Source organism: Entelurus aequoreus, linkage group LG23 (genome assembly GCF_033978785.1).
Source record: "Entelurus aequoreus isolate RoL-2023_Sb linkage group LG23, RoL_Eaeq_v1.1, whole genome shotgun sequence".
NCBI lineage: Eukaryota > Metazoa > Chordata > Actinopteri > Syngnathiformes > Syngnathidae > Entelurus > Entelurus aequoreus.
This window is the reverse complement of record NC_084753.1, coordinates 28,387,954-28,412,208: the sequence shown is the minus strand read 5'-3', so window position 1 is coordinate 28,412,208 and position 24,255 is coordinate 28,387,954. Positions and strand designations below refer to the sequence as shown.

The 24,255-nt window shown below is 40.4% G+C and overlaps 1 protein-coding gene across 1 annotated transcript in view; it reads right to left on the bottom strand.

The window, feature by feature from the left end:
- Nucleotides 1–108: 108 nt before the first annotated feature.
- LOC133641138 (sine oculis-binding protein homolog B-like) overlaps nucleotides 109–24,255 on the bottom strand; it is a 63,092-nt gene continuing 38,945 nt past the window's right edge. The window contains exons 4-8 of the mRNA XM_062035023.1: nucleotides 23,975–24,163; nucleotides 16,864–17,015; nucleotides 10,005–10,100; nucleotides 3,051–4,934; nucleotides 109–1,497 (exon numbers count right to left, since the gene is read on the bottom strand). Of these exons, the coding sequence (XP_061891007.1) occupies nucleotides 3,060–4,934; nucleotides 10,005–10,100; nucleotides 16,864–17,015; nucleotides 23,975–24,163 (2,312 nt within the window). The 3' untranslated portion in view covers nucleotides 109–1,497; nucleotides 3,051–3,059. The remainder of the gene's footprint in view (nucleotides 1,498–3,050; nucleotides 4,935–10,004; nucleotides 10,101–16,863; nucleotides 17,016–23,974; nucleotides 24,164–24,255) is intronic.

Sequence of the window (24,255 nt, the reverse complement as noted above, 5' to 3'; positions counted from 1 at the left end):
TTGTGATTGTGTGATGTTTTTTGCCTGGACCCCAGGAAGAATAGTCTCCACTGCGGTGTAGACTAATGGGGATCCTTAATAAACTAAACTAAACTAAAATATATTCTAACAAAGTGCAGATTGGATTTTCACCTATTTAAAACATGTCATCAAAATTCTAAAATTAATATTAATCAGGAAAAATTACTAATGATGTTCCATAAATTCTTTTATTAATTTTTTCAAAAAGATTCGAATTAGCTAGTTTTTCTCTTCTTTTTTTTCGGTAGAATTTGGAATTTTAAAGAGTCGAAATTGAAGATAAACTATGTTTCAAAATTTAATTGTCATTTGTTTCGTGTTTTCTCCTCTTTTAAACCGTTCAATTAAGTGTAATTCATTATTAATAATAACATAGAGTTAAAGGTAAATTGAGCAAATTGGCTATTTCTGGCAATTTATTTAAGTGTGTATCAAACTGGTAGCCCTTCGCATTAATCAGTACCCAAGAAGTAGCTCTTGGTTTCAAAAAGGTTGGTGACCCCTGCTCTAGACAGTACAGACACTCAACAACGGCACATTTACTGGTTTGCAAAAAAATATTTTTTACCCAATTAGGTGAAATGACATAATCTCCCACGGCACACCAGACTGTATCTTAATTGCCCAGGCCTGGTCTAATATTTAGGTCAATGTAGTAGTCGGTTAATAGTTTTTTTTCCATAGCTGATCAAGGAAATGTATTCAAATGCCCCTCCCTTCTAGAAATATGATTTCCTATCCAAATGTTGAATGAATGCATCATCAGGACCACTAAAGTGATCAGTAGGTCAGTCTGTCTTATAATCTCTGTTATTATACATTATTTAACATCTAGTCATAAACTGCTCAGTCATCAGTCTTAACCAAAAAGCCCTTTTTTTGTTACATCTCATCCATCCCTGAACAAGCCTAGTGGATAGTGAGGAACTCAAACCTCAGAACCCGAGTGTATTTAGATTGGGCAGGGGAGATGGAGAGGAGAAGCGAATCCTATATTCCTAGCTGTCGGTCAAAAAAATAAAAACCTCCTCCTCCTGAAGTCTGAGCCCCGTCGGCCAGGTAACCCAAAACCTCAAGTGGGGAGTCCGTGTGGTATACGAGGGGAGAGGAACAATGTGGCTCTTTGTGCAAGCTGGGCAGAGAAAACAAGCCGTTTCCCCTGGAAAGAGATCATGTTCGGGCTCCATCTGAGAAGACCACACAGGGCTGATCAGTGTGGAGCAAGGAGGAGGAGGAAGACCACGATGAGGGCATCTGGGCACACTTCAAGGGACGGTCTGTATCAAACAGTCCTTGGACACGCCACTTGTTTTGGTCCAAGGAGACTTGTGTGGGATGCATCCGGCTTTGGCACCCTGCTGGTCCGCACACTGGTGGGCTGTTGGGAGCAGGGCGGGGAAGGTGTTAGCACTGGCGTCGTCCACAAGAGGGCGTGGTACTGAATCTGGCACTGCCATGCTGTGTCGAACAGGGCTGCTGTTCATTCATTGGTGCGGGGGTGGAAGGGGAACCAGAAGAGGATAAGTTTAAACATACATTGACTTTATTTGTTCAGCAATGTCATATATACACTTTCAGTCTAGTCGACACCAGAGTGATACCTTACACAATCAAACCAAAAACATCTGGCCCCCTTTACGCACATGCATATTAAATGCAAACAGGCCCGTGCTCACAGTGTTCTGTACTCCCCCTGTTTCAAAAGCTCAGCGAATACTCAAGTGGTGTGTTCAGATTACACAAGCCTATAAAGTATCCCAAATAAACTTAGACAGAAAAGTTTCCTGAGCCGAAATCCACCGCCCCCCACCCCAGTCCGGTGCCGTTTGTGTCAGAGTCAGAGATATTTCAAAAGAATGACAATAGGACAGGACGGTAGGTGGCAAGCTAAAGCCATTGACATAGGGCAGCGGCCAGCTCCCGTTACACGCAACACGGGGCTATAAATCCGTCTGCACGACACAGGCAGCACGCCGTGATTTCATATGTATCGGTTACTAAGGGAACACTTGAAACCACAACAAATGACAACACTCACTCTTTAGTAGAAGCCAACCTTCGGGACAAAAAACTGCTTACGGTTTATGCATATTCCGTGTCGGCCTTTTAAAAAGCTTTTATTGAGTTGACTTCTGCCCTTTTGAGGGACAACGTGCAGTGGAAAAGCAGTGCAGTTGAAATTAAAAACCAGGTTTGAAATATCAGCGAATTAATCTCAGGACATACAGCGATGCGGTAACATGATCTCGATATGGCAAGGTACCAGTGGGTGCGGACGCACGGGTGGTGTTACAGACAGACATTTGGACTACCAACCCAGCAAGTCAAAAAAAAAAAAAAGTCCAAAGGAAGAAAGCTGTTCTCCTTTACTTAACATCTGGTTGGCAATGGACAGTAGTTGTGATTGCGGACGGAGGAAAATAACAATAGGAGCGCGAAAGTCTGGTTTTGTCCATATGTGAAGCCTCGCAGCTGTTTCCCAGCTGGGTCTTCTAGTAACAGGACCTCTTCTGACTATCTCCACATTGGCGTTGAAATTTGTTGATGAACCTTGCTTGATCTCTCTGGTTGATAGAGTCTATTCTTGTGCCTCGTGCACCGCCCCGGATAAAAGTTTATGTTGAACACACACACGCTATTTTTCAGAGTCAAAGGCATCCTGGCACGCCGCCAGAGCATTGTGACTGTCAGGTTGTGTCGAAAGTGATCGCCTTTCAAAGTGACTCTCACTGCCCGTGCCCTTCACCTCCTTCCCTTGTTGTAACCCTAGAGCACCGAGGAGTGCCAGGTAACCACGAATCTCTCTCTCTTAGGCGCCATGCTGTTTAGTGACCATGTGAGACCTGTGATTCAGTTTCCCCTATGGGAGACTGTGCGCGCATTTTCCGGTCCTCGGTCAAGCGATATTTGGAATAATTGGTGGTTTTTAATTCGACCGCCATTGCTTGCCACAATGCAAATTGATATGTATGAGCTTTAGCAAAATGACTTTTAACAGGCATACCACGGTTTGAAAAGAGCTTTCTTACCTCAGTCTGTTATTTGTTTTGATCACGGATTCGTAGGCATCTCCTCTTTAGGGCTGGCTCCATGTCACCAGAACTGGGTGTATTAGCGGAGCCTCGCAAGCCACCCTTGTCCCTGAGTTTAGGCAAGAGCAGCGGAGTGGGACTCCCGCCTGTCTTTGGTGCGGTGGGTAGGGCGTAGGCATGGTCCTCATCTGGGAAATGGGGGTCTTCTCCAGCATTCGTAACTAAAGATTCTTCTAACTGACTGATTGGACCCTCAACTCGTGCAGGGTTGACAACAGAGCACTTATTTTCTTTTATAGATTCCTGCTCAGTCAGTGCAGGATCTGTTGGGGATGCTGGTACTCTTTGGGGTAAGAGTGAGTCTAAACTTGCAGTGGATTGTACAGAGGACATCCCATTTGGACCTTGGTTCTGAGATTTTAGGACAGAAGACATGCCATCATACGGGTGGATATTAACTGTAGGGCTTGGTGGAGGTGACACATGAGAGTCCTTATTTTGGATTACGGTGTCATGTGAAGGAGATTGAGGGGGTCGAATGATGTCATGGAACCCTGACTTGATACTCTGAACAGTATGTGACTCCTCTAACCCTGAGAAGTCCTGTAATCCCCTGGAATTAGGTTCCAGCTTCACTTGGGTTCTTTGTAGTACCCTTTGTATAACTTGTCGTTCTGACTGTTGCTGTTGTTGTTTGTAGTCTATCAGTCCTTCCGAGCTGCGCGTTGAGCAGGGGGATGTGTTGTACTGCGCTCTGGGGGACGATGTCCCACTGTGGCATGTGGATGTTGGGGATGGGAATGGCCTTTCTGATTTAACCCAACTCAGGTCCTTGAAATTGGGGTCACCATGTGACAAGTTTCCACCCATTTTGTGGTGTAACGAGTGGGCGTTCCCTTCAGATACTCCAGGAGATGGAACCCTGAAAGGTATGGATCTACATCTTTCTGTTCCGTCTGGGACAGGCTGTATAACGCCGCTGTGATTTGGAGTTTCATGATTAGTTTTGGGAGGCATTGGAACAGGGATTGGAATGGGTATTGGGATCGGTAGAGGAACAATAATGGGGTAAGGAACCAGGACAGTGGGTTGTGGAAGGAGTGGACTAAACGAGGGAATGCCAAAGTTCATCATGGGAGGCATTGGGACAGGGCCTCTGGGTAACATGTTCACCGGAGGGGAGTGGAAGCCAGGGAAATAGGGTCTAGGGAAGGGATGCATCAGTCCTGGTGGATTCATAGAGGTGGAGGTGGGAGGATGAAGGTGAGGAGAGTGTGGAGGTCTGTGAATTGGGCTTGAAGAGGGGCCTGGTTGTCTTGGATGGTGGGCAAAGGGGCTTCTGAGACCCTGGGCATGAAGAGGAGGTCTGATAAAGGACATTGGCATTTGAGGAATCGGCTGATGATCTAAAGGGTGGTGTGGATGTGGAGATGGGATAAGAGTAGGGTGAGGCGACACTGCTACAGCTTGAGGAAGTGGTTGGATGGGCCTGTCCACAGTCCTTTGGCCAGAGACTGGAGGATTAGATGAAGACAATAATGACTCTGATGGGGAGATGGAGGATGATTCTGGTAAGTCCTTATTGGAGAGGTTTCTATGATGTGCATCCCCTGTGCTACTGCTGTTATTCCAAGACTCTGGAGTGAGAAGCTTTTGTCCGGCAATACTGGTGTCCGGCCTCCCCTCCGAGCTAGCTCTAGCCGGGCTGGAACAGGTAAGAGCGGCGCGAGCTTCTCTGTAAAAAACATCCATCTTGTACTGATTGAGACATTTTGTGCTGCAGAACTGGAGTCGCTCTTCGCCAGATCCGAAATCCAGGTATTCTTTGGTATGTCGGACATGCTTGCACCAATCGCACACCTGCATTACAGGAGAGAGAGACTGCGGAGGGTCACTAAAACATGCCATTATATCGACGTTAATTACAGCCATGCAGTGTCTTCTCGAGGCACAATACTATAGAAACTAGGGATGTCCGATAATGGCTTTTTGCCGATATCCGATATTCCGATATTGTCCAACTCTTTAATTACCGATACTGATATCAACCGATACCGATATCAACCGATATATGCAGTCGTGGAATTAACACATTATTATGCCTAATTTGGACAACCATGTATGGTGAAGATAAGGTACTTTTTAAAAAAAACAATAAAATAAGATAACTAAATTAAAAACATTTTCTTGAATAAAAAAGAAAGTAAAACAATATAAAAACAGTTACATAGAAACTAGTAATTAATGAAAATGAGTAAAATTAACTGTTAAAGGTTAGTACTATTAGTGGACCAGCAGCACGCACAATCATGTGTGCTTACGGACTGTATCCCTTGCAGACTGTATTGATATACATTGATATATAATGTAGGAACCAGAATATTGATAACAGAAAGAAATGGGGGGAGGGAGAGTTTTTGTGTTGGTGCACTAATTGTAAGTGTATATTGTGTTTTTTATGTTGATTTAATAAAAAAAACAAAACAAAAAAAACAAAAACCGATACAGATAATAAAAAAAACGATACCGATAATTTCCGATATTACATTTTAACGCATTTATCGGACATCCCTAATAGAAACCTATACATACTTTATCAATCAATCAAAGTTTACTTATGTAGCCCTAAATCACGAGTGTCTCAAAGGGCTGCACAAGCCACAACGACATCCTCGGCTCAGATCCCACATCAGGGCAAGAAAAAACTACTTTAGAGTAGCCCGTGTAGAGCATAGATTTACCATATCCTGAAAACAACTCAACACAGCCATTCTTTTCTGCATTGCTTGCAACACGTGTAAGTGGCAAGATAATTGGGTCTTGCCCACAGTCAAGACCCATGGTGGTAGCATCATGGTCTGGGCTGCATGAGTGCTGCTTGCATGGGGGTACTGTGGTTTTATGGAGGGGAAAATGAATTCCAGCAAATATTATTATATCTAAATGTCATTTTTTAGTATTCTACCATGAGATTATGTAAAAAAATGGTTACCTAAATGTGAAAAATTGTATGCATGTTATAATCTCGTCATTTTCTCAACCAAGCAAACTGGATTTATACACCACTTTTCATGGACTGGCAAGTTGTAACACAATGTGCTCTTCACCAGTATAAAAAAGAAGAGAAGAACACACAAAAAACATTGTAATTTTGGTACTAGTTTCTTTTTCTGGCCTTTAGGACCTACCGTATTTTCCGGACCATAGGGCGCACCGGATTATAAGGCGCACTGCCGATGAGCGGGTCTATTTAGGTCTATTTTCATACAAAAGGCGCATTAAAGGGGTCATATTATTTTAATTTTTTTCTAAATGTAAAAGACTTCCTTGTGGTCTACATAATATGTAATGGTGGTTCTTCGGTCAAAATGTTGCATGGATGATGTTTTACAGATCATCTTCAAGTCGCTTTCTGGCAGTCGCTTCCGGATGCGCCGTTTTGTGGGCGGTCTTATTTACGTGGCTCACCTTCGGCAGCGTCTTCTCCCCGCCATCTTTGTTGTAGCGGTGTAGCGTGCAAGGACGGGAGTGGAAGAAGTGTCAAAAGATGGAGCTAACTGTTTTAATTCAGACTTTACTTCTATCAATAACGGAGCAGCATCTCCTCATCCGTGGCTCACTAGTGCAACAACAACACAGGAAATGTGTCCCGTGAAAAACCGTCCGACCGGAACTCTCTAATAACTAAAGTTGTTTGGGTGAATAATGTTAACTCGCTACACCGGTATGTTTTAGCGCTTTCATGGCGAGTTTACTGACAGATATAAGTAAGAACTTTACACTACTTTATATTAGAAATGGCAACAGCGGAGGATGAATGTCCCATAACAAGAAGATAGAGAAAAAGAAGAAGCTCGGTACGGACTACAAAGTCGGACATGCACAATTTTTCAGGACTTATGCAGATCCCAAATACAGATCAGCAGGTACCAGAAGGTAAGAAAAGTTGCTTTTGCATAATATTGCGAACCAAAACGCCAGATAATATGTCTTACCTTATACACGCACCATAATAATACTGGTATGTTGAAGCACAGTACAATCCATCAAGCGGTGCGGCTTCATAGCTTACCAAAGTCCTACTAAAACATTCTCATGGATTTTTGAGCACTGTGTGTAATGTTCAATGGAACATATAACATTTTTGTGCAGTTTACTTGAATCATATTGCAGTCTACACGTATCTCTTATGTGTGACTGCCATCTACTGGTCACACTAATCATTTCACCATTTTACCAAAATAAAATAGCTTCGAGGTCTGTAAGCACAACCAAAATGATTCCGTACATTAGGCGCACTGTCGAGTTTTGATAAAATGAAAGGATTTTAAGCGCGCCTTATACCGTATTTTTCGGACTATAAGTCGCAGTTTTTTTTCATAGTTTGGCCGGGGGTGCGACTTATACACAGGAGCGACTTATGTGTGAAATTATTAACACATTACCGTAAAATATCAAATAATATTCATTAGCTCATTCACGTAAGAGACTAGACGTATAAGATTTCATGGGATTTAGCGATTAGGAGTGACAGATTGTTTGGTAAACGTATAGCATGTTCTATATGTTATAGTTATTTGAATGACTCTTACCATAATATGTTACGTTAACATACCAGGCACGTTCTCAGTTAGTTATTTATGCCTCATATAACGTACACTTATTCAGCCTGTTGTTCACTATTCTTTATTTCTTTTAAATTGCCTTTCAAATGTCTATTCTTGGTGTTGGCTTTTATCAAATAAATTTCCCCAAAAAATACGACTTATATATGTTTTTTTCCTTCTTTATTATGCATTTTCGGCCAGTGCGACTTATACTCCGGAGCGATTTATACTCCGAAAAATACGGTAGTCCAAAAATACGGTATATGTAAAAAACTGTGTTTTTTCCTGGCTGAGATGCATGAAATCCACTTGCCATCCATGATTTGATGTCTAAAAACGCAGTTAAAAATGGTATATATCGGTCCCGTGTCATCAGGAGACACGGGAACGTACAATTGTGTATCATCAGCGTAATTGTGCACTGCAAAAACTGAAATCTAAGTAAGATTAAATAACTCAAATAAGGGTGATATTTGCTTATTTTCTGTCTGATAAGATAATTCTTCTCACTAAGCAGATTTTATGTTAGAGTGTTTTACTTGTTTTAAGGGTTTTGGTCCTAAATGATCTCAGTAAGATATTACAGCTTGTTGCTGAGATTTGATGACCTATATTGAGTAAAACATGCTTGAAACTAGAATATCAACTGTTGCAAAGCTGTGTCATCAACACTCACAAGTATAAAACTACTTTTTTAAAGTAATCATTTCTTACCTCAAGCATGAAAAAAAAAATCATGATGCCGAGCGCATATCATTATGTCAAGATAATGGCACTAGCATTTACTTAACTTAAGAATATTTTTCAACATATTGAGCAAAAAGCTCTCTTTTTTTTTCTACCAAGAAAAGTGCACTTGTTATTAGTGAGAATTAGAGATAAATGCTTTAAAATGTAATATCGGAAATTATCGGTATTGTTTTTTTTATTATCGGTATCGTTTTGTTTTTTTTGGTTTTTAAAAAAAAATTAAATCAACATAAAAAACACAAGATACACTTACAATTAGTGCACCAACCCAAAAAACCTCCCTCCCCCATTTACACACATTCACACAAAAGGGTTGTTTCTTTCTGTTATTAATATTCTGGTTCCTACATTATATATCAATATATATCAATACAGTCTGCAAGGGATACAGTCCGTAAGCACACATGATTGTGCGTGCTGCTGGTCCACTAATAGTACTAACCTTTAACAGTTCATTTGACTCATTTTCATTAATTACTAGCTTCTAGGTAACTGTTTTTATATTGTTTTACTTTCTTTTTTATTCAAGAAAATGTTTTTAATTTATTTATCTTATTTTATTTTATAAATTTTTCAAAAAAGGACCTTATATTCACCATACCTGGTTGTCCAAATTAGGCATAATAATGTGTTAATTCCACCATTGTATACACTACCGTTCAAAAGTTTGGGGTCACATTGAAATGTCCTTATTTTTGAAGGAAAAGCACTGTACTTTTCAATGAAGATAACTTTAAACTAGTCTTAACTTTAAAGAAATACACTCTATACATTGCTAATGTGGTAAATGACTATTCTAGCTGCAAATGTCTGGTTTTTGGTGCAATATCTACATAGGTGTATAGAGGCCCATTTCCAGCAACTATCACTCCAGTGTTCTAATGGTACAATGTGTTTGCTCATTGGCTCAGAAGGCTAATTGATGATTAGAAAACCCTTGTGCAATCATGTTCACACATCTGAAAACAGTTTAGCTCGTTACAGAAGCTACAAAACTGACCTTCCTTTGAGCAGATTGAGTTTCTGGAGCATCACATTTGTGGGGTCAATGAAACACTCAAAATGGCCAGAAAAAGAGAACTTTCATCTGAAACTCGACAGTCTATTCTTGTTCTTAGAAATGAAGGCTATTCCACAAAATTGTTTGGGTGACCCCAAACTTTTGAACGGTAGTGTATATCGGTATCGGTTGATATCGGTATCGGTAATTAAAGAGTTGGACAATATCGGAATATCGGCAAAAAGCCATTATCGGACATCCCTAGTGAGAATATACTTATTTTAAGGTATTTTTGGGTTCACTGAGGTTAGCTAATTTGACTTGTTTTGGAAAGTCTTGACAAGCCAAATTTTCTTGTTCTATTGGCAGATAATTTTGCTTAGTTCAAATAAAATACCCTTAATTTTTGTATTTTTTTCCCTTGTTTTTGAACACTGACTTTTTGCAGTGTTGAAAGAGGCAGCATGTAAAGAAAAAAAAAAATGGGACCTATAATTGAGCCTTGGGGAACCCCACATCTTATTTCCTGAGTTACTGAGAAACACGAAGCCTTACTTAAATGAAAACATCTGTCTGCGAGATAAGAATACTTACTCGGACATTGCTGTTCATCTTCATCACCAGCCTGGGTGAGTCCTCCGTGTGCGGGTGTGCGGGGGATCTCTCGCCGTGGAGGTCTTCATCTCTGGCCTAGTGGGTGAAAACCACACAATGTGACGTCCACAGTACTCAAACTTGAGTTTACACTTCAAATCCAAACATCATACTGGAGTCAATCCAAGACCAAAGGAATCAAACCCTAAAAGGTCAATACGGCAAAGGGAAATCAGTGTGTGGTGAAACGGATACGCTTCTACAGCCGAGCAGGGAGATATGTGCAACTGATGTATTGTCATATTAATAATGCCTTGCCAGTATTAATATTGGAAATTCCTCCCGATTTGTGTAAGATGATCTGCTGTGGGTCTGAGCGTGTTCCCCCGGCCCACCGAGTGGTGTTGAGTTACGACACATGAGGCAGCTGAAGGTAAGGTATGCGCTGAAAGTGGACACCTCGCCCCAGGCCTCCTGGCCTTCCTCTCAGACAAGCAGCAACAAGCCCACCGCGCCGCTTCCCTCCTCGCCTCTGAAAAAGTAGAGGGCTTGTTGCACGCCGTCTGCTCGTTTTTCCTCTTTGCAGCTCGGCGAATAAAAAAACAACACGGCGAAAGGCGATATCGGCGCTCGTCGCCGATCACCTCACGAGTGGGTGTATCCATGTCTTAATGGAAGGTGACAAATGGTGTTGTGTGCATCAGAGCCGTCTCTCACAGTGGTTGTTTTGGTTCGTCCCACACACTGAAACCACTCTAATGGCCGACCCACCTCCATTAACCAGAACATGATACGTCGTCAGTAAACTTTGACTTTCATTGCGCCATTTTACACTGAGCAAATATTCACTGAAAGAGTTCCAACGTTGGCCATCTGACCGGATGGACGGTCAAAGGGGACCTGCGATGTCTTTAATATACGTTTAAAACTAGAGATGTCCGATAATGGCTTTTTTGCCGATATCCGATATTCCGATATTGTCCAACTCTTAATTACCGATTCCGATATCAACCGATACAGATATATACACACTGCAAAAAGTCAGTGTTCAACATACTTGCCAACCCTCCCGTTTTTAGCGGGAGAATCCCGGTATTCAGCGCCTCTCCCGACAACCTCCCGGCAGAGATTTTCTCCCGACAATCTCCCGGTATTCAGCCGGAGCTGGAGGCCACGCCCCCTCCAGCTCAATGCGGACCTGAGACTGAGTGGGGACAGCCTGTTCTCACGTCCGCTTTCCCACAATATAAACAGCTTGCCTGCCCAATGACGTCATAACATCTAGGGCTTTGAGAGAGTAGAGTGCACAACTGCGCACACAACAAGGAGACGAAGCAGAAGAACGAGGAAATTACAGACATGGCGACGCCGTCGACGAGCAAGATGAAGAAATACGCTTGCAAGTTCCAAAATGAATGGAAACAAGAATTTCAGTTCATCCAGGACAGTTCGAAGGGGAAGGTGTATGTTGCCTGTACATTTTGTAGAACAGACTTCTCCATTGAACACGGTGGCCGAAATGATATACTCATCATGAACGGAGAAGTTAAACAGGACAATACTGCCATCTAATGGATAGCCACCGGAACACTAAAATTCAAGTATTTATTTTATTTATATGTAAATAAAATATATATATATATATATATATATATATATATATATATATATATATATATATATATATATATATTTATATATATATATATATATATATATATATATATATATATATATATATATATATATATATATATATATATATATATATATATATATGAAATATATATGAAATACTCGAATTGGTGAATTCTAGCTGTAAATAACCACGCCCCCAACCACGCCCCCCCCCCCCCCCCCCCCCCACCTCCCGATATTGGAGGTCTCAAGGTTGGCAAGTATGGTGTTCAAAAACAAGAAAAAAAAAAAGTAAAATGAGGGGTATTTTATTTGAACTAAGCAAAATTATCTGCCAATAGAACAAGAAAATTCGGCCGGTCAAGACTTTCCAAAACAAGTAAAATTAGCTAACCTCAATGAGCCCAAAAATACCTTAAAATAAGTATAATCTCACTTTTCATGGTAGAAAAAAAAAGAGACCTTTTTGCTCAATATATTGAAAAATATTCTTAAATTAAATAAATGCTCGTGCCATTATCTTGACATAATGATATGCGCTCGGCATCATGATTTTTTTTTTCATGCTTGAAGTAAGAAATGATTACTTTAAAAAAGTAGTTTTATACTTGTGAGTGTTGATGACACAGCTTTGCAACAGTTGATATTCTAGTTTCAAGCATGTTTTACTCAATATAGGTCATCACATCTCAGCAACAAGCTGTAATATCTTACTGAGATCATTTAGGACCTTAAAACAAGTAAAACACTCTAACATAAAATCTGCTTAGTGAGAAGAATGATCTTATCAGACAGAAAATAAGCAGATATAACCCTTATTTGAGATATTTAATCTTACTTAGATTTCAGTTTTTGCAGTGCAGTCGTGGAATTAACACATTATTATGCCTCATTTTGTTGTGGTGCCCCGCTGGATGCATTAAAGCAGGGGTGTCCAAACTTTTTCCACTGAGGGCCGTACACAGAAAAATTTAAGCATGTGGGGGCCATTTTGATATTTTTCATTTTCAAACCTTAACAAAATATATGGATTTTTATTTTTTTTTAACCTTTAAGGCTCCCCGGGACTATAAAGTGTCTCAGTCATTAAACTGTTAAAAATAAGTCAAATTATTATTATTATTTTTTATTTAACACTTACAGTAAATCTCTATATCAACTTGAGGTTGATATAAAGTAAAAAAAAAAAAGTTTTCTGTCAAAGACAACTTTGTTTTTTATAGTAAAACTGAAATATGCAGTATTTAGTAATTAGAGCCTTAAAAGATCAAAAATGCAGGACACCATTGATTTTAATTATTTAATATTTTTAGTAATCCTACTAAATATTTTTGGGATCCAAAAGGTCCCCCACTCATAAAGTGATACATTTTTATTAGTTTTTTTTTACTTTTAACACTTAAATTACGAGATCAACTTCAGATATATCTGTCCATTTTACGTTTGAACTATTATTTTGTTTGTTTTATGCTCTTTTGTCGAATAAAACTTTGATGTTTCTATATGGCAACCACACAATATAGGCAATATTTTTTCCACATAAAACATTTTAAAGTGAGATTTTTTAACTAATAATTCATTATAACATAGATTTTTAGTCTTTTTTTCTTTTTTTTAGCAATGGCAAAAAAAAGAAAAATAAACAAAGACAAAAGAAAAAAAAAAGCCTCATGGCAACTTCGTGTCAACATTGCAACTTTTTCTTGTTAAATTTCACCTCATTCCACTTTTTTAAAATATTTTTTTAAATTTTTGCAATATAATCAATTTTGCAATTTTTGCAGAATGTGTGGCGGGGCCGGTAAATAATTAGCTGCGAGCCGCAAATGGCCCCCAGGCCGCACTTTGGACACCCCTGCATTAAACAATGTAACAAGATTTTCCAAAATAAATCAACTCAAGTTATGGAAAAAAGTGCCAACATGGCACTGCCATATTTATTATTGAAGTCACAAAGTGCATTATTTTTTTAACAGGCCTCAAAACAGCAGCTTGGAATTTGGGACATGCTCTCCCTGAGAGAGCATGAGGAGGTTGAGGTGGGTTTCGGGGTAGGGGGTAGCGGGAGGTGTATATTGTAGCGTCCCGGAAGAGCTAGTGCTGCAAGGGGTTCTGGGTATTTGTTCTGTTGTGTTTATGTTGTGTTACGGTGCGGATGTTCTCCCGAAATGTGTTTGTCATTCTCGTTTGGTGTGGGTTCACAGTGTGGCGCATATTTGTAACAGTGTTAAAGTTGTTTATACGGTCACCCTCAGTGTGACCTGTATGGCTGTGAAGTGAAGTGAATTATATTTATATAGTGCTTTTTCTCTCGTGACTCAAAGCACTTTACATAGTGAAACCCAATATCTAAGTTCCATTTAAACCAGTGTGGGTGGCACTGGGAGCAGGTGGGTAAAGTGTCTTGCCCAAGGACACAACGGCAGCGACTAGGATAGCGGAAGCGGGGATCGAACCTGCAACCCTCAAGTTGCTGGCACGGCCACTCTACCAACCGAGCTATACCGCCCATACTGTTGACCAAGTATGCCGTGCATTCACTTGTGTGTGTGAAAAGCCGTAAATATTATAAAGTTAAAGTTAAAGTACCAATGATTGTCACACACACACATTAGGTGTGGCGAAATTATTCCCTGCATTTGACCTATCACCCTTGATCACCCCCTGGGAGGTGAGGGGAGCAGTGAGCAGCAGCGGTGGCCGCGCCCGGGAATAATTTTTGGTGATTTAACCCCCAATTTCCAACCCTTGATGCTGAGTGCCAAGCAGGGAGGTAATGGGTCCCATTTTTATAGTCTTTGGTATGACTCGGCTGGGGTTTGAACTCACAACCTACCGATCTCAGGGCGGACACTCTAACCACTAGGCCACTGAGTAGGTATGTGACTGGTAAGGTTTATTGGCGCTCTGTACTTCTACCTACGTCCGTGTACCACTCCGTACAGCGGCGTTTTAAAAAGTCATATATTTTACTTTTTGAAACCGATACCGATAATTTCCGATATCACATTTTAAAGCATTTATCGGCCGATAATATCGGACTGCCGATATTATCGGACATCTCTATTTATGGTCTAAATCAGGGCTTCTTAACCTTTTCGACCCCAGGGCACAACTTTTCCACTAAAATTTCAACACTGAGTTAGGAATCTTACTCTTGATTATAATCGTATTGTATCGTATTTAATCGTATCACCCGGTCACAACATTAAGTACACCTGCACAATTGCCGATCAATTCAGATTGTATTAAAAACTTGTGCATGTTGCCAGTAGGTGTTATTGTTATGCCTAGATTATATGAAAATAATACTTAATCATACCTTTTTTGTGTGTTTTTTCATAGCCTAAAGCAGTGGTGTCCAAAGTGCGGCCCGGGGGCCATTTGCGGCCCGCAGCTAATTGTTTACCGGCCCGCCACACATTCTGGAAATGCTATTGCAAAAATTTAAAAAAAAACATTAAAAAAAGTAGAATGAGGTGAAATCTAACTAGAAAAAGTTGCAATGTTGACACAAAGCTGCCATGCAGGCTGTTTTTTTCTTCTTTTGTCTATCTTTCTTTTTCTTTTTTTGCCATTGCTAAAAAAAACAAAAAAAAAACAATGTTATAATGAATTATTGACCTATTCAAGGCTCCAATTAGTTCAAATATTTCACTTTAAAATGTTTTATGTGGAAAATATTGCATATATTGTGTGGTTGCCATACAAAAACATCAACGTTTTCTTTGACAAAAGAGCATAAAACAAACAAAATAATAGTTCAAACGTGAAATTGACAGATATATCTGAAGTTGAGCTCGTAACTTAAGTGTTGAAAGTAAAGAAAACCTAATACAAATGTATCACTTTCTGAGTGGGGCACTTTTTGTATCCTAAATATATTTAATGGGATTTTATTTATCTTTTCACTGTCATTACTCAAAAATAACAATGAATTAAAATCAATGGTGTCCTGCATTATTGATGTTTTTAAGGCTTTAATTACTTCACATCAAACATTGCGTTCTGAATGTTTTGGGCAGTGGGGGAAATACTGCATATTTCAGTTTTATTATAAAAAACAAAGTTGTCTTGACAGAAAAGGCATAAAACCTTTTTGGTTTTTTTAATTTTATATCAACCTAAAGTTGATATACTGTAGAGATTTACTGTAAGCGTTAAATAAAAAAAATAAAAAAATAATTTGACTTGTTTTTAACATTTTAATGACTTAGACCCTTTATGGTCCCCGGGAGCCCTAAAGGTAAAAAAAAACAAAATCTATATATTTTGTTATGACTTCAAAATTAAAACTATCAAAATGAACCCCGCAGGCTTTAATTTTTCCGTGTGCGGCCCTCAGTGGAAAAAGTTTGGACACCCCTGTCCTAAAGCAAAAGGGGGAAGCTGAGCGTTTGACTTATTGTCCAAATGAACCTTATAATTTGTCGCTTTGGCATTGTTTGACGCGAGTTTCCAACTTTCTAACATTTATTGGTCAGAACAGACTAAACTTATAATTTAAAAAATATTTTTTTAAATTTATTTTTGTCCTGTCCAGCTACTCAGGCAAATCATATAGTTGATGTAGATGCCCATATCGGCTGTACAAATTTACTTTACAAAAGAGAAGTGTGGGTGTGGAGGGGGGCGTGGCCTGCGGACCTGCAGCGAGGCGGGGTGCGCCAGGACCGGCTGCGAGATCAGCGACCGGTGCGTAGATGGCCCACCTGGGCCTGCTTATCTAATCACCTGTCGCTCTGTTAAAAGGCAGCAGCCGGGGAGGAGAGAGGTGGTGGAGTTGGAGCGAGAGCGAGAGACAAGAGACAGCCAGACAAAGACAATTGCTGAAAAGCACCGGAGAGACTGAAATATTGCAAAATAAACCCTATAACGGAACTGTCATGTCAGTGCTTGGTGGTCCGAAGAACCCGGAGGGGAGAAACCTCCACAGTGGGATACTTCTCTTGTCGCCTTATTTGCATTTGACTTTATTAAATGTATTTATATTATCATTTGGTGCAGCCGGGCCGGAGCAGGAGGGGATAGAAAGAGAAAAAAAGGAAGACAGAGGGGGAAATTGTGGGGACAAGAGGGGGATTAGACAAAAACAACGACAGCAACAACAACAACAATAGAGCAACATCAGCAAAAAGGATATGTACAAATATGATGGTAAAAGTGACAGCAAAGAAGCAGGTACCCGTTTCTATTGCAATGGCGTTTGCTCACCGCTCACCTTATTGCGCTTGAAGTAGGCCCGTCTGCAGGCGGCGAAACACTTCTCGCTGCAGAAGCTCTTGAGCTCGGAGCCCATGCATAGAGAGTAGCGCTTGACGCCTTCCTTCTGGCACCAAACGCACACTATCTGCACATTCTGCACGTCGTCCACTGCGGGGGAGAAGAAGAGGGCGGTCGACAATGAAAAAAAAAAAAGGACATTTATATAGCCCCTGTTTTTCCATCACATACTGTAAGAGTGATTGGCTAAAGTGGCTCTCAGGGGACCGGCTGTATTGGCAACAACATAAGTACATCCTTCTGGACGTTTGTGTTTGGCAGAACAGGGCTGGGTTTTTTTTAGAATTGTTTCAGTCTGATAAAAGAAAAAAAAACAAATGTCCACTGCAGTGGACAATGGTTCAGGAGGATAAGGTGATGTTATAACAGGGGTGTCAAACAGGTTTTCATTGAGGGCCACAAGGCAGTTATGGCTGCCATCAGAGGGCCGCTTGTAACAGTGAATAATGTATGAATTTGCCTCTGGATTTTATTATTAATTATATACACTACCGTTCAAAAGTTTGGGGTCACCCAAACAATTTTGTGGAATAGCCTTCATTTCTAAGAACAAGAATAGACTGTCGAGTTTCAGATGAAAGTTCTCTTTTTCTGGCCATTTTGAGCGTTTCATTGACCCCACCAATGTGATGCTCCAGAAACTCAATCTGCTCAAAGGAAGGTCAGTTTTGTAGCTTCTGTAACGAGCTAAACTGTTTTCAGATGTGTGAACATGATTGCACAAGGGTTTTCTAATCATCAATTAGCCTTCTGAGCCAATGAGCAAACACATTGTACCGTTAGAACACTGGAGTGATAGTTGCTAGTGATTGCACCAAAAACCAGACATTTGCAGCTAGAATAGTCATTTACCACATTAGCAATGTATAGAGTGTACTTCTTTAAAGTTAAGACTAGTTTAAAGTTATCTTCATTGAAAAGTACAGTGCTTTTCCTTCAAAAATAAGGACATTTCAATGTGACCCCAAACTGTTGAACGGTAGTGTATATATATATTTTTTAAGTCGACTGTGGAGGTCTTGCTCCTCCGGGTTCTTCGGACCACCAACCACGGACATGACAGCAGCGTTCAGGGTTTTGAACAATGTTTTATTTTTCAATAAATTGTCCTTTTTGTGCTTTTCAGCCATGTTTTCTCGTGAATTTAATTCCCAGAGAGGTAGACTGGTCAGACGCAACAACATAACAGTGTTCTAAAAGCTGAAACGGAACTGTCATGTCAGTGCTTGGTGGTCCGAAGAACCCGAAGGGGAGAAACCTCCACAGTGGGATACTTCTCAAATTATGTATTTTTTTAAAATCTGATACATTTGAATTTTGATTAATCACAGGTTATTGCCCGCATGCATGAATTTAATTAATTGAAAAAAAACGGCCCTCTGAAGGCAGCCATTACTGCGATGTGGCCCTCAATGAAAACGAGTTTGACACCCCTGAGCTAAGGCATCCTCTCGTCTTCACAGACTTTTAATTGATCAGAAAATATATCATAACTTTATGAAAACCAAACAAAGAGATACAATTTTTAGCCGAATTTGTTATCTTAAAGCGGCCCTGTTTTGCAAAACCAACTTTTATTAACTGTTTTTGCGTATTTCGGATCTACATGAATTCGAAATCAAACCATAGGAAGCATTGCGGAGATATTTGTAAAACAATCTAGCCTTTTTTCAAACTTCTTCCAAACGAGCAGTTTGGAATTCACCCTATTAGTGACGTCATTTCCAAATGTGACGTCAAAGGATATCTCCACATATGGTAGAGTTTTACCCGAAGGGCTTTGCGCGAGTCCACCGTTTTTTATTCAGTTGTAGTCCGACGTTGAAGTCAATAAGTTCCTTCAATTTCCCTGTCCTCTTGCTGTGGGGCAGACTGGCTCGTACATGCGCACGCATGCTAAAACCCTCATCTGATGCAATTTCAATATGATCCCTTTCAATGTTGTTACAGTTTTTGAAGACAGTGCATCCGGAAAGTGTCCACGGCGCTTGACTATTTCTCACATTTTGTTGTTTTACTGCATTTTCCAAAATGGAATAAATCAGGTTTTGTCCTCAAAATTCTGTAGACAATACCCCATAATACCCTATAATGACAGCCTTTGCTCAATACGTTGTTACAATTCCAGCCTCAAGTCTTTTGTTACAATTCCTCTTTGGCACTTCTCAAGCTCCATCAGATTGGATAGGAAGTGTTAGTTTTCATCCGGGATGTGTCTGTACATTGCTGCATCACCTTTCCCTCTATCTTAACTAGTCTCCCATTTCCTGCTGCTAAAAACAACCCCACAGCATGATGCTGCCACCACCATGCTTCACTGTAGGGTTGGTATTGTCCACGCCACAGAGTTCTATCTTTGTCTCATCAGACCAGAGAATTTTGTTTCTCATGGTCTGAGAGTATTTCAGGTGTAATTTGGCAAACTTTTTACAAAGAAATGGCTTCCGTTTGGCCACTCTACCAAACAGGCCTGATGGGTGGATTGCTGGAAGGTTCTTCTCTCTCCACAGAGGAATGCTGTAGCTCTGACAGAGTGACCATAGGGTTCTCGGTCACCTCCCTGGCTAGACTAAGATGAATGCAGCGATGTACAGAGACATCCTAGATGAAAACCAATGAGGTGCTGCAAAGAGGAATGGGTGAAACGGCCCAAATATAGGTGTGCCAAGCTTGTGGTATCGGATTTAAAAAGTATTTGAGGCTGCCAAAGCTGCATCAACAAAGTATTGAGCAAAGGCTGTGAATACTTATGTGAATTTTTTTTGTTTTTTTAAAGAAATTTGCCAAATTTAAAGGCCTACTGAAATGCGATTTTCTTATTTAAACGGGGATAGCAGGTCCATTCTATGTGTCATACTTGATCATTTCGCGACATTGCCATATTTTTGCTGAAAGGATTTAGTAGAGAACATCGACGATAAAGTTCGCAACTTTTGGTCGCTGATAAAAAAGCCTTGCCTGTACCGGAAGTAGCGTGACGTCACAGGTTGAAGGGCTGCTCACATTTTCCTATTGTTTACACCAGCAGCGAGAGAGATTCGGACCGAGAAAGCGACGATTTCCCCATTAATTTGAGCCAGGATGAAAGATTCGTGGATGAGGAAAGTGAGAGTGAAGGACTAGAGGGCAGTGGAAGCGATTCAGACAGGGAAGATGCTGTGAGAGGCGGGTGGGACCTGATATTCAGCTGGGAATGACTAAAACAGTAAATAAACACAAGACATATATATACTCTATTAGCCACAACACAACCAGGCTTATATTTAATATGCCACAAATTAATCCCGCATAACAAACACCTCCCGTCCATATAACCCACCAATACAAATCAAACACCCGCACAACACACTCAATCCCACAGCCCAAAGTACCGTTCGCCTCCCCAAAGTTCATACAGCACATATGTTTCCCCAAAGTTACGTACGTGACATGCACATAGCGGCACGCACGTACGGGCAAGCGATCAAATGTTTGGAAGCCGCAGCTGCGTACTCACGGTACCGCGTCTGCGTATCCAACTCAAAGTCCTCCTGGTAAGAGTCTCTGTTGTCCCAGTTCTCCACAGGTCAATGGTAAAGCTTGACTGTCATCTTTCGGGAATGTAAACAATGAAACACCGGCTACGTGTTTGTGTTGCTGCAGCCGGCTGCTAATACACCGCTTCCCACCTACAGCTTTCTTCTTTGCTGTCTTCATTGTTCATTAAACAAATTGCAAAAGATTCACCAACACAGATGTCCAGAATACTGTGGAATTTTGCGATGAAAACAGATGACTTAATAGCTGGCCACAATGCTGTCCCAAAATGTCCGCTACAATCCGTGACGTCACGCGCAAACGTCATCATACCGAGACGTTTTCAGCAGGATATTTTGCGGGAAATTTAAAATTGCACTTTACTAATCTAACCCAGCCGTATTGGCATGTGTTGCAATGTTAAGATTTCATCATTGATATATAAACTATCAGACTGCGTGGTCGGTAGTAGTGGGTTTCAGTAGGCCTTTAAAGAAAAAAACACTTTTTACATTGTCTTTAAAGGGTATTGTCTGTAGAATTTTGAGGACAAAAGTAAATGTATTCCATTTTGGAATAAGGCTGTAACATAAAATGTGGAAAAAGTATGAAAATGTACATATCATTGTGACCAAAATGATAACGGTTATCATTACTATCGCGGTATTGTTGAATGTGCTCAAAAAGTACTTAAACACTGTTAGAATAAATATGTATATATTATCACACAACTTTTACGCTTAAGGGTCGTTGCTATAATTATTGTCAATTGTGCGGAAGTGGTATTTTTCTTTGTCTGTGCAAAGCTGGCAATCCAAAAGATTGCAAGCCAGTCTGGTACCAGTGTCTGTGTCCAGGAACGGCCTGCTGACTGCCAAGGCCGAACACCGCCGTGACGCAGACAGAGCAGAGACAAGGCGATATCACCAGCGTCAACACATTTGCATTTTTGTATAATCATATATTGTGTCTAACTGGAGCTGTCGAGATTACCCTCCTTCCCTCAGCGACAGCTTCAGTGATGTAAACAGGGACCTCCCAAATAAATAGAGGAAGCACGCGGGCTGGACTTCTAGAACGTAGTTTCAATCTGTAACTAGAATACAGCCCAAATAACGTGTCTCCTCAATTGAGCAAAATTTAACTCTGTCTCTGCATGATTCCTTGCTTCTCGTCTGTTTTAATAGATGTCATCAGTGTTTGAACCTGACAAACACACACTGTAATCTTTTTACCAAGTATTTTTTTTAAATACCTAAAATAAACAGACACACTTTTAGAAAACCCACTATTTTGCATCTTTTGTGTTTCTTATGCTACACCGATAGTATTTGATATTTTTTGATTGTTTTAAATATTGATTCGTAATGTACCACTTTAAATGAAAAGTGCACAACAAATAAAATCCATTATTATTATCCATTATTTCTGGCGGGTGTTGTGGCGTCCGACTCTGTTTAGCAGTCTTTGAACGCATCGAAAAACACCTCCGTTGGATTACTCTCTAAGATCCTTTTTAAAAAAAACAATAAAATAAAATAAGATAAATAAATTAAAAACATTTTCTTGAATAAAAAATAAAGTAAAACAATATAAAAACAGTTACATAGAAACTGGTAATTATTGAAAATGAGTAAAATCAACTGTTAAAGGTTAGTACTATTAGTGGACCAGCAGCACGCACAATCATGTGTGCTTACGGACTGTATCCCTTGCAGACTGTATTGATCTATATTGATATATAATGTAGGAACCAGAATATTAAAGGCCTACTGAAATTAATTTTTTTTATTTAAACGGGGATAGCAGATCCATTCTATGTGTCATACTTGATCATTTCGCGATATTGCCATATTTTTGCTGAATGGATTTAGTAGAGAACATCGACGATAAAGTTCGCAACTTTTGGTCGCTGATAAAAAAAAAGCCTTGCCTATACCGGAAGTAGCGTGACGTCACAGGAGGAAGGGCTGCTCACATTTTCCCATTGTTTACAATGCAGCGAGAGAGATTCGGACCGAGAAAGCGACGATTACCCCATTACTTTGAGCGAGGATGAAAGATTTGTGGATGAGGAACGTGAGAGTGAAGGACTAGCGTGCAGTGCAGGACGTATCTTTTTTCGCTCTGACCGTAACTTAGGTACAAGGGCTCATTGGATTCCACACTTTCTCCTTTTTCTATTGTGGATCACGGATTTGTATTTTAAACCACCTCGGATACTATATCCTCTTGAAAATGAGAGTCGAGAACGCGAAATGGACATTCACAGTGACTTTAATCTCCACGACAATACATCGGCGAAACACTTTAGCTACGGAGCTAACGTGATAGCATCGGGCTCAAATGAGGATAGAAACAAAATACATAAACCCCTGACTGGAAGGATGGACAGAATATCAACAATACTATTAAACCATGGACATGTAAATACACGGTTAATGCTTTCCAGCCTGTCGAAGCTTAACAATGCCATTGAAGCTAACTCAGCAACGGGACCTCACAGAGCTATGCTAAAAACATTAGCTCTCCACTTACGCCAGCCAGCCCTCATCTGCTCATCAACACCCGTGCTCACCTGCGTTCCAGCGATCGACGGAGCGACGAAGGACTTCACCCGATCACCGATGCGGTCGGCGGCCCGGAGACGGAGGAAGTCAAGGTGAGGTCGGGCGGCTAGCGCGTCTGCTATCCATCTCAAAGTCCTCCTGGTTGTGTTGCTGTAGTCCGCCGCTAATACACCGATCCCACCTACAACTTTCTTCTTTGCAGTCTCCATTGTTCATTAAACAAATTGCAAAAGATTCACCAACACAGATGTACAGAATACTGTGGAATTTTGCGATGAAAACAGAGCTTTTTTGTATTGGATCCAATGGGGTCCGAATACTTCCGTTCTTTCCGTGACGTCACGCGTGTACGTCATCATATCTAGACGTTTTCAACCGGAAGTGTGGCGGGAAATTTAAAATTGCACTTTATAAGTTAACCCGGCCGTATTGGCATGTGTTGCAATGTTAAGATTCCATCATTGATACATAAACTATCAGACTGCGTGGTCGGTAGTAGTGGCTTTCAGTAAGCCTTTAATAACAGAAAGAAACAACCCTCTTGTGTGAATGAGTGTAAATGTGAGAGGGAGCTTTTTTGGGTTGGTGCACTAATTGTAAGTGTATCTTGTGTTTTTTATGTTGATTTAATAAAATTTTAAAAAACGATACAGATAATAAAAAAAACGATACCGATAATTTCCGATATTAAATTTTAAAGCATTTATATCTGTACATCTGTATTCACAAGTGAATATCTTAGTTGCTCAGACAGCAATGTGTTTCTATACAACTTAAAATAAGGTATGGTGTTTCTTAATGGGGAAAGATGTTAATGTAAAGTGCTTTTGGATGCACTATAAGTCTTTAAGTAAAACCCTGACCTGTGTGCACACACCTAACGTTTAGTGCTAATCCTAATCTCAATGCACATGTGAGAATATGTGACATACTTCACTGAAATGGCAAGATTTGATCGTTTACCTGCTGATGGCTTTATGAGCGGGACGATGACAGGCGCACTCTTGTGCTCCTTGGGCGTGGACGTGCTTGTCGACGAAGAGGAAGGCGAAGACGAAGGGACGCTGGACGAATCCCTCTCGCCGCTCTTCATCGCAATGACCGAGTGACTGACTTTGCCCTGCGCAGTCTTCGGTTTTGGCAAGGAGTTTTCTGCAAGACAAGCATGGTTGGCGGTAAACTTTCTAAACAAGACGGAAATGATTTTATTTGACTCAAAAGTCAAACAGAATGCTCCCCCCAGT